This window comes from Mytilinidion resinicola (genome assembly GCF_010093595.1).
Source record: "Mytilinidion resinicola strain CBS 304.34 unplaced genomic scaffold BDZ99scaffold_9, whole genome shotgun sequence".
Lineage (NCBI taxonomy): Eukaryota > Fungi > Ascomycota > Dothideomycetes > Mytilinidiales > Mytilinidiaceae > Mytilinidion > Mytilinidion resinicola.
Window position 1 is genome coordinate 392,404 of NW_022985445.1, and position 14,770 is coordinate 407,173.

General features: G+C 52.6%; 7 protein-coding genes across 7 annotated transcripts; 3 read left to right on the plus strand and 4 right to left on the minus strand.

Annotated features, from left to right (window-relative positions):
* Nucleotides 1–647: 647 nt before the first annotated feature.
* On the plus strand, nucleotides 648–2,483 carry BDZ99DRAFT_387695 (MFS general substrate transporter; the record flags this gene model as incomplete). The annotated part of the gene is made up of 3 exons (XM_033715531.1): nucleotides 648–923; nucleotides 976–2,072; nucleotides 2,123–2,483. The coding sequence occupies 3 exons, from the start codon at nucleotides 648–650 to the stop codon at nucleotides 2,481–2,483; spliced, it is 1,734 nt and encodes a 577-aa protein (XP_033576925.1).
* Nucleotides 2,484–4,349: 1,866 nt separating this feature from the next.
* BDZ99DRAFT_520053 (uncharacterized protein) lies at nucleotides 4,350–4,883 on the minus strand (the record flags this gene model as incomplete). The annotated part of the gene is made up of 1 exon (XM_033725484.1): nucleotides 4,350–4,883. One exon carries the CDS (start codon nucleotides 4,881–4,883, stop codon nucleotides 4,350–4,352), a length of 534 nt encoding a protein of 177 aa, XP_033576926.1.
* Nucleotides 4,884–5,466: 583 nt separating this feature from the next.
* BDZ99DRAFT_508580 (uncharacterized protein) lies at nucleotides 5,467–7,534 on the minus strand (the record flags this gene model as incomplete). Its single annotated transcript, XM_033724339.1, has 3 exons — nucleotides 6,802–7,534; nucleotides 6,269–6,722; nucleotides 5,467–6,211 (listed from the first exon to the last, which is right to left on the minus strand). The coding sequence occupies exons 1-3, from the start codon at nucleotides 7,187–7,189 to the stop codon at nucleotides 5,467–5,469; spliced, it is 1,587 nt and encodes a 528-aa protein (XP_033576927.1). The 5' UTR covers nucleotides 7,190–7,534.
* Nucleotides 7,535–7,816: 282 nt separating this feature from the next.
* BDZ99DRAFT_415959 (alpha,alpha-trehalose phosphate synthase-like protein subunit) lies at nucleotides 7,817–11,127 on the minus strand. The gene is made up of 5 exons (XM_033716774.1): nucleotides 11,048–11,127; nucleotides 9,910–10,956; nucleotides 9,556–9,856; nucleotides 8,198–9,506; nucleotides 7,817–8,132 (listed from the first exon to the last, which is right to left on the minus strand). The coding sequence occupies exons 1-5, from the start codon at nucleotides 11,068–11,070 to the stop codon at nucleotides 8,092–8,094; spliced, it is 2,721 nt and encodes a 906-aa protein (XP_033576928.1). The 5' UTR covers nucleotides 11,071–11,127; the 3' UTR covers nucleotides 7,817–8,091.
* Nucleotides 11,128–11,925: 798 nt separating this feature from the next.
* On the plus strand, nucleotides 11,926–13,721 carry BDZ99DRAFT_562604 (uncharacterized protein; the record flags this gene model as incomplete). Its single annotated transcript, XM_033727350.1, has 1 exon — nucleotides 11,926–13,721. The coding sequence occupies one exon, from the start codon at nucleotides 11,926–11,928 to the stop codon at nucleotides 13,360–13,362; it is 1,437 nt and encodes a 478-aa protein (XP_033576929.1). The 3' UTR covers nucleotides 13,363–13,721.
* BDZ99DRAFT_520057 (uncharacterized protein) lies at nucleotides 13,721–14,035 on the plus strand (the record flags this gene model as incomplete). The annotated part of the gene is made up of 1 exon (XM_033725485.1): nucleotides 13,721–14,035. One exon carries the CDS (start codon nucleotides 13,721–13,723, stop codon nucleotides 14,033–14,035), a length of 315 nt encoding a protein of 104 aa, XP_033576930.1.
* BDZ99DRAFT_462594 (uncharacterized protein) lies at nucleotides 13,830–14,733 on the minus strand. Its single transcript, XM_033719882.1, has one exon. It carries the CDS (start codon nucleotides 14,530–14,532, stop codon nucleotides 14,194–14,196), a length of 339 nt encoding a protein of 112 aa, XP_033576931.1. The 5' UTR covers nucleotides 14,533–14,733; the 3' UTR covers nucleotides 13,830–14,193.
* Between the last annotated feature and the right edge of the window lie 37 nt (nucleotides 14,734–14,770).

Here is a 14,770-nt window from a genome sequence, read left to right on the forward strand (position 1 = left end):
CGGCGAAAAGGCTGGCCCGTTAAGAATCGCCAAGCCGTACCCGATGCACGGGGAGGCCGCGCCACAGCCTGGCAATCATCAGGCCGACCGTGCGACTCGAGACGGGTGCACGCCGTGCGAGCGCGCGTGCTGTCCTGGCGACGCTGCCTGCCGAGCCTCGCGTGCGATTGCTGCAAGTCTGCGACGCGAGAAACTCTGTCCCGCGGAATAGCGCATTTGTTCGCGGGCCTTGCAGAGTGCGCAGGCGCTGTTTTCGTCCGTGAGAAGGTTCCCAGGTGCCAAGGTTGTGCTCCTTTTGTGCCGCCTCTCGAGTGCACAGGCCATCCGGTGACTCGGCGACTCGCCTACCGCCCCTCTTGGGCCTGCTCGCGATCTCTGGGCTCTTGACTCCAGTGCGACACCACATCCCTGCCACCTACACTCGTCCGTTCCTTTTGGCTGTCGCCATCCACCTGTCGCCATTGCCCTGCCTTCTGGCCCTCCTTTAACCTACCTTATAAGCACCCTGCAGCCCCCGACGTCGATTCCCTAGCCTTGTTCCACCTCTTTCCCCCGCCACTTTCCCTTCTTTCTTCAAACGCTCCGTTACCGCCATAATGGGACTCGACATCAAGGACCACGAGCGTCCAACAAGCTCGTCGCCAAGCATGGCCGCGGAGACAAACTCGTCCTTCACCAGAAGTGCCGATCCCTCCGTCTTCGAGAAGAAAGAGCCCATTGAGGCCACCCTGAACTCGTCGAGGCCTGCCTCGGTCGAGGAACAACAAGATCACATCGCCCACGACGAGCCCAAAGAGGCCAAAGAAAACCTGCAGAGAATCGACACGGCCGCCCAGGAGGAGGCCGACCATGAATACCCGAAAGCGTTCAAGCTCGCTATGATCACCGTTGCCCTATGTCTCTCCGTCTTCTGCATGGCGTTGGTGAGTCGTTGCCATCCTCACATGCCTTTCTCGAATGCTAACACAATCACAGGACAACACCATCATCGCCACCGCGATCCCTAGAATCACCGATCAGTTCAAGGCTCTCAACGACGTTGGGTGGTATGGCAGCGCCTACCTCCTCACCACCTGTGCATTCCAGCTTATATTCGGGAAACTTTACACCTTCTACTCCATCAAGTGGGTGTATCTTGCAGCTCTCTTCGTCTTCGAGCTTGGGTCGTTGATTTGTGGTGTCGCCCCGAACTCTACTGCTCTCATCGTTGGTCGGGCGGTTGCTGGACTCGGAGGCGCTGGTATTTTCTCCGGTGCAATCCTTATCGTTGCCAACACTGTCCCATTGATCAGGAGGCCGACCTACATGGGTCTCATCGGAGGCATGTACGGCATCGCCTCAGTCGCTGGCCCGCTCATGGGCGGAGCCTTCACTGATCATCTCTCCTGGCGCTGGTGCTTCTACATCAATCTTCCCTTTGGCGCTGTCACCGGTTTCTTCATCATCTTCTTCTTCCAAGCTCCCCGGAAAGGCAAGAAGAGTGAGTTGACCTTCGCCGAGCAGATCAAGAAGTTTGATCTTCCAGGAACCGCTCTCTTCCTCCCAGGCATCATCTGTCTGCTTCTTGCTCTCCAGTGGGGCGGATCCAAGTACGCGTGGGGCAATGGCCGCATCATTGCTCTCTTCGTCATCTTCGCTATCTTGATGGCCGGCTTCGTCTCTATTCAGATTTGGAAACAAGAGGAGGCTACCGTTCCCCCACGAGTCTTCAAGAACCGCAACGTCTGGGGCTCGGCCATTTTCGGAGCGTCCCTCGGCGCCTCTTTCTTCATCCTGGTCTACTATCTCCCCATCTGGTTCCAGGCTATCAAGGGAGTCTCCGCCACCAAATCCGGCATCATGAACTTGCCTACTATTCTCGGCCTGGTGATTATGTCCATGATATCCGGTGGACTCGTTACCGTTATTGGTTACTACACACCCTTTATGCTGGCCTCAACCGTTCTCATGACCATTGGTGCCGGCCTCCTGACCACCTTCGAGACCAATACCGGTCATGCCAAATGGATTGGCTTCCAATTCCTTTTTGGAGCGGGTGTCGGATTAGGCATGCAGCAAACCCTTATTGTAGTGTAAGTCCTCTTAGCTCGGATGTGGGAATAGCTGCTAACAGACTTTGCAGTCAAACGGTTCTCCCAGCCAAGGACATTCCAATAGGAACAGCCGTCATGATGTTCTCCCAGACCCTAGGTGGTGCTCTATTCATCAGCGTAGGACAGAATGTCTTCACCAACCAACTTATCAAGAACCTCGAATCCGCCGTCACCGGTTTCGACATTTCCATCGTTCTCAGGGCTGGCGCCACAGAGCTCAAGAACGCAGTCCCTGCCCAATTTCTCCCAGGCGTACTAAGCGCGTACAACGACACGTTAACGCAGACCTTCTACGTGTCTCTCGCGATGGCTTGTGTGTCGATCATAGGCGTAGCGCCCATCCAGTGGAAATCCATGAAGGGCAAGAAGATCGAGATGGCCATGGCATAGTCAAAACCACGCCCGACCTCTTTCAAGTCCATTTCCCGATACCCCGGCGACAATCGTTGCCAAAACCGGTCATATCTCGCATAGCATTGCGACGGCGTTGTTCGGATTCTTGTCGTTCCATTACAGCCTCTTGTTTGTACTCCGACATAGGATTGGGGCCACCGCCGGTATATTTTCTTTTAATAGATCTTTCCTCGTTTTCCTTTACACCTATCACTTAGACATAGACGGGCCTCATGTGGCCCCAAAGTTTTCCTAATGCTCGGATTCTGTCGATGAGGGTGGCAGATGTGTGGTTTGAATGGATTGGCAGGCAGTGCCCGTTGGTGGGGTGGTCTCATACTCCCGGTTGGCCGTGGCTACGGTATGCATACACACTCTTCTCTATATACCCCTCAGAAAGAGCGACGCGCAATGGTTCGCGAGATGGCGGAGCGAGCGCTGGAATGAAAGATGGAAGTGCGCTGATGAACTGTCTTGGTCTTGTCTTGCTTGTATAATGTGATGTGATATGAAGAGAAGAAAAGAAAAGAAAAGAGACGAGGTGAGGTTGATTTAGAGCTAGGTGACTTTGCAGGCCGTGGAGATGACATTAGCATCAGCAGTAGCAGAAAATAAAAATAAACGCAGGTTTCACAGGCACAAACAAAGTGATAGCATCAAACAGAAAACCAGGTAGTACGAATTCGGGCCACCGATAGTTAGAAAAGAAAGTGAGGTGTAGGGGGGAGGAACGGTTTTATATCTAGCTTTTGGTGGTTGTTTGGTGGAGCTCACCGAAGATCACCGAACCGCAAGCATCCGGAACTCCACTTTAAAGTTCGGCATTTTACTGTACAAAGGGTGCCGCCGAAGGCATATTCCGATGATCACTTGCAGGGGTGTGAACACCAAAATGCCGCACCTACGTTTAAACCACCACAACTCATTCAATAATATACAGAAATACACCAAACAAAGTGCCAAATTATCCTGTGAAGTTATTGTTTCCACCATTCAATCTGCACTTCTCTGCGATCGACAGAAAGGTGTCATGTGAGGCCCGATCAAGGATGTAATCACCCAAATCTTTATCCTCTCTCCACATCTGCAGCAACCACTCTTTTGCCTCCTTCTTAGCTGCCTTGGACGCACTGTGGCAATTATACTGGCTAACTTTGCTATTTAATTGTCTAAAGCAGCGCTTAATTAGGTGTAGATTAGGTAAAAAAGGTGGATGTTTAACAAAGTTAATACCCTTAAAAAGATAAGAAAGCTTCCTTTTTACAGAAAGATAAAGCTTAACGTTATCTTTAATTAGCCAAACTTTTTTATCTAGGTTTACCTTTTATACAGCAAAATAGTAAGGATAAAGCAAAGGCTTAAGAATACGGTTGGCGTACTAAACTGCATCTATTCCCTTGCCTCTTCCCCTTGTAAAAACCTTATATAAAAACTCTTAATCAGGCCTGCGGAGATAACGTCTCCCTTTCCTAATCCCCTGCTGCTTAAAACACTTATTATCCCCGTTAATCTTATTATTGACCTTCTGCATATGATTATATTCCCAGGTGCCAGGAATAGATGCATTCTTCTGCTTCTTTTCAGCCCTCTCTTTGGCCTCCTTGTTATCAAGGATTACCTCTCGCTGTAATTCAGCCTCCTGCTCATCAGAATCAGGCTCCCAGATAATGCAGGGCCTGGGAATAGATGGATCTAAGCATATTGCACCCTAAAAAGAGAAGGAGAAATGGGCTGGCCGGTCGGGTCTTATATACTCGTTGGCATTCTTCCCTATAGGCCTTAAGACTCTGGCCTTTCCTCCCCTATTATGGCCGGTCCAAATTGCTTAGGGCTCTTATTAGAACAGATGAATATAACCTTTCCTTAAGTGCGATTGATGGTGTCTTGAATCCAAGAGCAGTGCTTAAATCTTGTATCTTTTTGAGCGGCATCTAGAGCTGGCTTTTTAGGCCTAATTCCCCGTACAATTGGCACCGGGCAGAGGGGATCGCGATGCTCCCATGCAATATTCTCAATTGTTGATCTGGCAAGCGGTTTGAGGCCTGCTGCAGCGATGGCTGGGGCTGCAGCTTCTTCAAAGGGGTAGTCTTCAAAGAGAAGAATATCTTGTCGAATTTGGTGTGATAATGCGGTATCTTTTGGAACCTTTGGTTTCATTCCTGGACGAGCCGATCTGGGGCAGAGAGAAGCCAGCATATCGTGTAAATCCTCATTGCCGGCATCTTGTTTTGCCTTATTGTATAGCTTTGCAGCTGTCGATTCGGAAACACCAGTTTGGCGCTCAATTTCTTGATATTGAAGCTTAGAGAGGAGGCGCAGTGCAATAATGGCACCTTTCATAGCAATAGGAGTGTCATAGGCGCCGTACGAGCGCCCGCCGCGGTCGTGGTGAGCCATATTATGGGCTTGTTTACGCGTTTATCACGAATCAACACCAAAAATATGAGGCTGAGAGCCTCACCGCCTTCTATATGCAGGGGTTTGTATTGGCTGGCAGAATATATACGCTAGGCTACAAGCGATTGGTAGCGGAATATGCCTTCGGCGGCACCCTTTGTAACGGGGTGCCCCTTCCCCGGCAGAAGCCGAGCCGAGACATGGATATGCATTTTATGTAGCTCAGCCTAACAGCAGCCTTGTGGCTGGAGACGGATGTGTCGGGAGGGGATGAACTTTGCGGTGGGGATTGGACCGCTTGTGGAGGGCGGGGGGGACTATGTAGGTATGGGGTAATTCCAGGTAACTACCAGATCCTAGGTGTTTCCATTCTGGATTTAACTAGCATCCTGCAGGCGGATAGTACAGCAGAGCAGCTGGCATAGGTGCTAACCTTTTCTCCGGACCGTTGTCAGAGTGCCAAAAGCCTAACTAGTTAATCGCTTTTCCATACTCCGACCTCCCTCCTCTTCCCCCTCCATCTCCTTTTTCTCTCAACACCTCAACTGCACCAACGCCGCCGAGCTCCACGGCACCACCACCCTCACCCCCCAACCTCGCCCACCCACACCATCTCATCCTCCCCCCCAACAACCACCGGCCTCCCCCGATCCCGCTCATAGTCATAGTTCCGCCCATTAAACGTCACCCCCTCGACCGCATCGCTCCCACCCGCCAGCAACCGCTGCACCACGCCCACGCCCCGACACGCCTCCGGGAGCGCCAAGTCAAACGCGGTCCGCGGCCGCTCCTCTTTCTCCTCCTCCCCCGCCGTGCAGTTCCACCCATGCAAGTCCACCACCATCACCCGCGCCAGCCTCCCGCCGTCGTACACCGCATACGCCGCCGCCGTGACCGCGTCGTCGGCCAGCGGCACGCTCGCGACCCGCACCCTCGCCCCGGTAAGATCCCCCAGCGCGGCCGCGACGGCGATGTTCGCGTAGTACGGCGGCTTCGTGCCCATCGCCGTCGCGGGGGTGGTGACGGGCTGCCACGCGGCGTAGCGGTAGTCGGTCCCCAGGTGGAAGTGCACGCGGGCGATGCCTGTCGTGGCGGCGGCGAGGGCGAAGTCGACGCCCCACAGCGCGGCGCCGAAGGTGTTGGAGAGGCCGGCGCGGCCTTGGTTGTAGAGGGAGTTTGCTTCGCCGAGGATGTAGGGAAGGGGCATGGCGTGGGCGGTGAGGTTGCGGTGCTCGAGGGTGTGTTGGAGGAGGCTAGTAGTCGTGGCGGTGTGGTTTAGGAGCGTGTGTTGGAGGGTTACGCCGGGTTGGGTGGCGCCGGCGATGTAGCTGGTGGTGGGGGTTGTTGTTTAGGGGAGGGAGGGAGGGGAAGGGGGGGAGGCTTACTTGTGGGAGGAGAAGAGAGCGATGTTGGCGTTGGCGTTGAGGCCGTCGAGCCAGGTGGGTACGGCTTTGAGGCTGTTGCCTACGCCTCCGAATGAGGGGGCGATCCATTTGAACTGGCTAGAGGTGGCGAAGTCCGGGTCTGAATCCATCATGGCGGCGCGGATGTCTCCTACAACTGAGTTCCACTCCGAGACATAATCGGCCTCCGTCCAGTTCGAAGGTCGTACCGGGCCCTGAGCAGAAGTCTTGTACAGATCAGGCTCGTTGCCCAGTTCCCAGTAGAGCAGCTTCCCCTCACTCAATGCTTTGCAGGCTAGAGGGACACTGGCAATGAGGCTTTCACGTGCTGCGGTGCTGTTCTTTCCGAGGTTGAAGCCGTGGATGAATTTAGTGTCTGGCCATGTCAGGTAGGATTCAAAGAACAACGGTCCGATTGACAGGATTGTCGGATAATCTGGTTATTTCTCCGGAACGACAGTTCCCTTCGTAGCTACTTCAAGAGAAGCATCATAGATGGCGTAATCCCTATCAACGCAAATTAGCAGTCTTCTTTATGCACGGAAAGGAGACGACTCTATAAAGCTCAACTGCGCGTACGTACTGAGTATTCCCTCCAACCCGAATATACGGCTTCGTCCCAGAAGACTCCTTGATGTTGTCGAGCAGCGTGTTCGAGAACGTATTCGGATTAGACAGATTGCCCGCGAAATCCGGAAAGAAGGCAAGCTCAATCGAGAACGAAACAAACGATTCAGGCAGCACTCCACCCGCTTTCGCCGGCGTCGCATCAACGGCCACAGCATTGAAGTCGGTCGGCCTCCTAAGCGGCGTGCCAGCCGGCGCCGCAGCAAACGTCGGCGCCTGTCCAGCAACCGTGGCAATGAACACCACCGCGAAGGCAAGAAACCGTGATGGCGCCATGGTAGGAGGTGCCGAAATGCGGGGGATCGACAGCGTGCAGCGGGAAGGAGCTTTTTGGGCTCGGGGACTATACCACCTTTAAATCTCTCTTAGCCAGCTGCGGGGGGAAACCCAGGTGACGAGATCGAAGGGCGATCTCGTGCCGACGTCACCCGTTGTTTGAGGGAGATTTCTTCCTCCAATAGCCAGATCCCGGGGGATCGTCTGTTAGATCAGCTGCTGCCCGGTGCCTTGCATCACCATGTGCCTTTTGTGGTACAGAGCAACACAACCCACTAAGGTCGGCTCGGCCCCGCTGTTACTCTTGCATTGGGTGCGGATACTGCAGGTGCGGAACACGTCCTGGTCAAGAGCTAAGTATTCCCCTAGGGCTGAGGGCACCACTGTACGACTCCGGGGTTTCATACCTGCACGCGTTCTCGTTGTTTTGAGCCTGTCGAGAGGTAAGCTATGGAAGGGAAGAAACGGTAGCTTGAAAATGAATACGATTGACTCATCTCAAAAGCTCTTGTGCCTGATTACCTGAGTGCTACACTAGATATGTTTGGCACAGAGACTCATCCTTTGCGCCTCCACAATGCGTAGCAAAACATAAGACAGTTGAACACTCACGGAAGAACCTTCATAGATGGCTCAAAGTTTCGCCCATTGATGCACGGGAGAAAGGTCTTAGTTCTATGGAATTCGAGTCGTATGTTACATTTCCATGTACTGCTTACGCCATCGCTGTCGCTATGCGCTGTCTACCATCCGTCTCATTCGTAGTAATGTTACTTAATGAAACAGGGGTTTCTGATACAAAGGGGTATAGGGTGAGAATTCAAAACGCTTCAAAGCAATTTTGGAGGAAGAGAAGCTCGAAGGGTGTAGGAAGGTGGGTTGAAGAGTGCAGGGTTCGCACTCTAGCCAAGTTTCGAGAGTCGGCCTAGAGCTGAAAGAAGACCTGTGCGTTTTGTCAGTACGTCATATACAAGGTAGGCGAAATAGCGGCATTTAGGGGGATCTTACCAGTAGTGCCTTGCGTCAGAGTCGCTTTTGCCACTGTGTTTCTGTTTCCAACACTGACCGTGGTGACGTTCGGAATAGTCTTGCTATCATCGATTTCGTTGGCCCAGCGGAAGATGATTTCATCATCCCGGTCATTGCCTGCTACCATCAAGAAGTCGGGAAGACCACTCTGTCGCAAGTTGTTGAGAATATGAATAGCCGCAGTTCTCTTGTCCCAATCCATTGGCTCCACGCAGACAGTATCTTTCGTGGGGATAGCTCGCACGCGCTGGCTCTCGCAAGCATCGTTGATATGATTTGCACAATCGCCTGCCTGTCGATTGGCGGCATCGTATTCGTCGGCTTTCTCGTAGTGAAAGATCAGCGAGCATCGCCGTTCTTCGATCCAACTGCCTTCGACACGTTCTTCGTAATACTTGAGAATCCCCAGCACAGACTCTTTCCACTTTTTCGTTATTTCACTGTCGGAAAACTCGATCCATTCGTCCAGTCCTCCATATTCCCGGACGAAGCATCCATTCTCTGCAATGAGCCCCAGCCCAGGAACCCGATCGAAGATGAGCTGCAGCTCTTCGATAGTACGACTGCTCATGACGTATACTATGTTCTTTTCCTCCGAGATCAAATCATTGAGTGCCTCAATGACTCGCTGGGGGCTCGAGAGAACAATATTGGTGACCGAACCATACGATGCAAGCGTGCCCTCATAATCGAGGAGAAACAATCGCTTGTTAGACTTCTTGTATTTTTCGCCCAGATTGATGGCCGACAGGCGAGGAATGGACATTGTGTCATTTCGAAAGTGCTCGTCGTGAACCTTGGCAAGTTCTTTCCTCAAATTGGCGACCCAATAATCTCCCGTATGATGCATAACAATGTCGCGAATCTTATTGTATCGCCGGTCCTTCTCCGCAGGCTCCATTTCCAAGGCGATCTTGATGGCTTCGGCGCACTTCTGGTAGTCCCAAGGATTGATTGATAGTTCGTTGCCCTCGAAAACAGCGGCACTTCCAGTGAACTCACTAAGAATGATTGGACCGTGCTTCTTGTCGCTCTGTTTGCCATCCTGACAGAATACGTATTCGTGACAGGTGAGATTCATGCCTTCTCGAAGGCTCGTGACCATTAGAACATCGGCGACCGAAAGCAACGCAAGATACTGCGAGAACGGAATATCCTGCATCAAGAATACCAGTGGCTGGTGAGCTAACGTGGAATGGACAGACTCAATCCGGGTGACGATCTCGGACACAGTAGCAGCGAGCTCGGAGTTCTCGGTGGTCGATGTTGCAACTTGAATGAGTACCACCTGTTCTCATTAGTCATGTGTATCGAGGTTACAGCGTTGCTGCACGCACCTTATCTCTCCATTCGGGATATTTATTGAGGAACAATTCAAAAGCCAAGAGCTTCTGCCTTACTCCTCGGATGTTATCGAGCTTATCACGGGCAACAATCAGGAACTTGTCGTGATATCGCTCCTGCATGACCTTTATCCAGTCCAAAACCTCTTCATCTTCTCTTGCGAGACTCAATCCTTTCGGATCAATACCAATAGGGAAAGACGCAACATTGACAAAGTGGTGTTCCAGTTGAACGCCGTCTTCCGTAGCTTCGACTGTCAGAAGACGGGAACATGTTTGAAGGAAATGATGGGCGCTGTTTCAAGTTAGCCTGAATATTCGTCATACGGCTAGATGGGCCAAGCTTACTATTCTCGAGTCTGGAAAGCGACCAAGTTCGCACCTAACATTCCTTCAAGGAGCTCCTTGCGGGTAGCCAGACACCGGAAGACTTCTGAAGACGGGAACGCAGTATGCAGGAAAAAGCCAATCTGAGCGTCAGGGAGTTTCTTTCTGATCATTGCAGGAACGAGAAGGAGATGGTAGTCGTGAACCCAGATGATATCTCCCCGCTTATAGCTCTTTACCACTTTGTCCGCGAAAGCTTGGTTCAGATGCACATAGAAGATCCAGGAATGGTCCTCGTAAGCCTTGCTCTTCGGGTGGTCGGGAATTTGATAATTGAAGACTGGCCAGAGAATAGTTTTGCAATAGTGGGCATAGTGACCATCCAAATCGGTATCACTGACGAACACGGTCAATGAGTCGAGGTCCGATTCCAGCCTCTCATGTATTTCGTCTTTGATCTCATCGCCCAATGAGTCGGTGGGGAAGCCAATCAAGCCGACCCAATTGACGTCGCCAATGCTGCCGGCATCTATTGCTGCTCTGACAGCATTGGCGAGGCCTCCATTGCCTTGGACAGCAGGCTCTATTGTCCATTGAGAGTCCCATGAGCCCTTGTCCTTGCTGCCATCCCTAGATTTCGAGTTTGGCCTCGCGTTCGGGTTGGGAGACCGACGAGCAGGTCGAGTCTTTACCGCCTTGGTTCGATCATGCGCCTTCGCATATTCCAAGATGGTATCGGGTGGCGCGGGGACCGCTTGCGAGCGTGGCTGATTGAAGAACAAAGTTCCACCCCATTCTGGTATGTGTGAATCGCTTCGAACTAGGGAACGAGGATCGTGAGGCTTTGGGAAATGGGTAGCGGCGCTGGGCTGCAATTGGCTGAAGAACTCGGCATAGTCTGCAGCAGCAGGCGTTTTTGGAGGCGTGGGCACTGAGAACAGGCTGGCCTTCTTCTCGGGCAAATCGATCTTGGGTTCTTTGCGACTTGATGCAGTAAGAGGGCGCAGAGGACTTAGTTCGCGTTTCGGCGAGGGAATGTCGTGAAAGTCGACCGTGTAAGGCAGGAAGCTGCACAAATTGTTCATTAGCTTATTGCTGCATGTTGGCTGGGGTGGCATTGTTTGACGGAGTCAGGACAGTAGCAATTGGATGGACTCACAGCGAGACCACGAAGGTCGTCATGGTGCGGAGGGGCTGCGGGGCAGATGTGCCCAGAGAGAAGCTGAAGTCGAGGACACGTCTTGTAGAATTAAGAGAGACAAAGGCGGGAGTGCTGCTGAAGAAGCTGGTGGAATAGAAGTGCCGAGCAAGAGGAGCCGGGAAGCTGGGAGAGCGGATGGAGGGATATCACCTTACATCAAAATCCCGCGCTTGGCGGCTGGTGGAGGTCGACAGCAAACAATCAGCCTTGCGCGGCTATTCCCTGATTTCCGGGGCTTTGGAAGTGCTACCCGTTGGGCCGCGCCGCACCGCTCCTGTCCTGCAACTGTGCAACGTGCTATGATTCTGAGCGATGACGTCGGCCCCGCGGATCTCAGTTTCAGATGTCTCAAACGCCCGTATGCAGTACATCCTCAGCACTCCCACACAGCCCTTTGTACTTGCACAGTATCACGGCCCTTTGCAATTGACAGAACCCTACAGATTGTACGACCCTCAGCGAACTCTCTAGAACCGTCTGAATGCACCTTCCTCCCAAAACGGCATGGCATCCGATGCCGAGCGCGTCAGACTGACGACGGTGCTGGAAATTCCTGGAAGTACCTAGCAAACACTGTCTTGCCCCCTGTGATGTCCGATGCTGCCCGAGATGGAGGGATGTCTGTATATGCAGTACACGTGGGAGGACCCGAGACGCGGAGTAACTTCCCGAGGAGCCTTGAAACTACAAGGGGTGCGGCCGAGGGCATATTCCGGTTCCAATCGCTTGTAGCCTAGCGTATATATTCTGCCCACTAATCAATAACCCTACATTGTAAGGCGGTGAAGCCCTCTTTTGGTGTTTTGACGCGCCGTACGCGTAAACAACACCACAATATGGCCTCTCACCACCTAGGAGGACGCTCTAAACGGGCCTACGACACTCCAATCGCTATGAAAGGTGCTATTATCACAATGCGCCTTTTTTACAAGCTTCAATTCCAAGAAATTGAGTCCAAAACTGGGGTTTCCGAGTCCACAGCCGCAAAGATATACTCCCGGGCAAAGCAGGATGCTGGGAATGAGGATTTCCATGATATGCTGGCTTCTCTCTCTCCCAAATCAGACCGTCCAGGAATGAAACCAAAGATTGCGAACGGCAGCAAGCTTTCTATGGAGATTCGCAATGATATATTGCGATGGGAGGACTACAAGTTTCAGGACGCTGCTGCGCCGGCACTGCATGCAGCCGGCATGACCGCAGCCAGATCAACAATCGAGAGAGTTGCACACGAGCGTCAAGATCCCCTCTGCCCGGTGCCAATTGTACGGGGAATCAGGCCTAAAAAGCCCCCTCTCAATGCCCAGCAGAAAGACTTGAGATTTAAGCACTGCACCTGGCTACAAAACATCATCAAACGAACCAACTGCGACGTTATTTTTATCTGCTCAGACGAATCACCTAAGCAATTTGGCCCTGGCCAGTCCGGAGGAGGAAAGGCCAGAGTCTCAAGGCCTATGGGAGTCAATGCCAATGAATACGCTATGCATGATCCTCCAGTACAATTCTCCTTCTCTTTTTGGGGTGCCATGTGCTTAGATCCTTCTATTCCAAGGCCTTGCGTTGTATGGGAGCCTGAGTCTCAAAAGCAGAAGAATGAGCTTCAACGAAAGGTCATTATTGACAATGAAATTGCTAAGGAAAAAGCTGAGGAAAAGCAACGCCGGGCTTCTATCCAAGGGACAGTAGAATACAACCATATGAAGAAGGTTAATGACAAGATAAATGGCGACAACGAGCGCCTTAAGCAGCAAGGAATTCGAAAGGGACGGCGTCATCTACGGAGGCCTGAACAGGAGTTCAAATATGAGGTTTTCACCCGAGGAAAAGGCAAAGGAATGGACGCGGCTTGGTATGCAAACCACATACTTAAACCTCTTCTTTATCCATACTATAAAGCAGTAAAGGAGGCAAACCCCGGCAAGGAAGTCTATTTAATTGAGGACAACGTCTCCCTTCACGGTTCAGCTCGGAGGAAGCTCTCTCATTTGGCTGAAGAACTGGGTATTCTCTTTGTGGATCATCCTCCCAATTCACCTGATTTACACCCAATTGAGCGGTGTTTTGGGAGATTGAACCATGAGGTGAATATATACGATTGCTACAGCGCTTCTAAGGAGGCTAAGAGGCAGGCAAAGGAGTGGTTGTTGGAAATGTGGAGAGAGGACAAAGATTTGGGTGACTACATCCTTGGTCGAGCCTCAAATGACACCTTTCTATCGGTCGCAAAGAAGTGCAAATTGAAGGGTGGAAACAACAACTTCACAGGATAATTTGGCACTTTGTTGAGTTGTGGTGGTGCGAACGTGGATGCGGCATTTTGGTGTTCTGCCCCCTGCAAGTGATCATCGGAATATGCCTTCGGCCGCACCCCTTGTAACAATTAATCTAGAATCATTGCCCGCTGACCGACTCCACGGGGTCGGGTTGGTCCTGCTGAGTCTTACAAGGGTGTCACAAGAAGAATGTGAATTGACTTTCCTTACGAAACAGAGTCTTGTGGTACGAATGAGCACATCACTTTTAATATAACACCTTTGTATCTGCACGGGAAGCATGTGCTGCAGAAAGTTTCATACCACAACAATTGCGTGTGACAAGACGTGAAACGAGATATCTCAGTGTATTCGCATGCGTCACTTAACCGTACCCACCAGCGGCCTCTCAACCGCCCCCTCCTCCAAAAGCGCCCTCTCCTCCTCCAAAAGCGCCCTCTCCTCCTCCCCACCCCCCTCCCCATCCATCCCAAGCGCAACCCTCATCCTCCTCGCCGCCTCCTGCGTATCCCTGATCAAGCACCACACAAACCCCACAACCTTCCCACACCTCCTCCACACTCCCCTCCACCCCGTCCCCAACACCAGCAACCCCACCGCATACACCCCCAAGACCACCATCGTGAACGGCGCAAACGACACACCCATCACGATATGTAGCCCCAAATAAGGATGCCACCGCCAATCATCATAATACACGCCGCGCCTGTCCACCACGACGTTCACAACCGTCTTCAGCCACGCCACACCAGCAACGAAGAGCGGCATCCCAAGGTAGAAGCCCGTCGCGCCCCACGGCTCCCCCGCGCCAGGCACGAGCGTGAACCACTAGTGCTCGCGCGCCGCGGGGGACCGACAAGCGTCGAGCTCCAGCAGGCCGAGGATCTGGTTGGCGTAGGTGAGCACGGCGGGGAGGAGGGCGACGGAAGTAGCGATGGCGGCGATGGTTTTCGCGGTGCTGGAGGGGACGGGCGGTTGGCGTTCTTCTTTGCAGGGCGAGTCGTCGGCCACGAGTGCGAGATAGGCGGCGTCGGAGGCGGAGCTGATGGCGGCGAGGGCGAAGCAGAGGGCGGTGAGCCAGGGGATGGCGAAGCCCCAGATGGCGCTTCCGGGGTTGGTGTGCGGGATGCTGTACAGGTTGCGGCAGTAGGTGGAGTTGGGTGGCATGGTGCTGCGTTTTCTTTGTTGGCCTGTGGTGTTGTGAAGGTGGTCAGGCTGGATGGAAGTTAGGAGATGAGGGGTGACTTTCGTTTGAAAGTAGGCTGGTGGTTGTTGAATACGAAATGTAGAACGCCATGTGCTTGGCAAGATTGGGTTTGGATGCGCCTCATAATGTGAGAGCCGGAATCAATGAAATGCGATTGACATGTAGAATGTCAGTTTTTGACCGTGACCATTGAAGAAC

What these genes read in the sequence shown, in the direction of transcription:
- BDZ99DRAFT_415959 (XM_033716774.1), bottom strand. Translation starts at nt 11,070, where the DNA reads ATGACGACCTTCGTGGTCTCGCT. An exon ending in ACGACCTTCGTGGTCTCGCT is followed by an intron (nt 10,957 to 11,047) that starts GTGAGTCCATCC and finishes CAATTTGTGCAG; the next exon opens with CTTCCTGCCTTACACGGTCG. An exon ending in ATCCCGAATGGAGAGATAAG is followed by an intron (nt 9,507 to 9,555) that starts GTGCGTGCAGCA and finishes TAATGAGAACAG; the next exon opens with GTGGTACTCATTCAAGTTGC.
- BDZ99DRAFT_462594 (XM_033719882.1), bottom strand. Translation starts at nt 14,532, where the DNA reads ATGCCACCCAACTCCACCTACTGCCGCAACCTGTACAGCATCCCGCAC.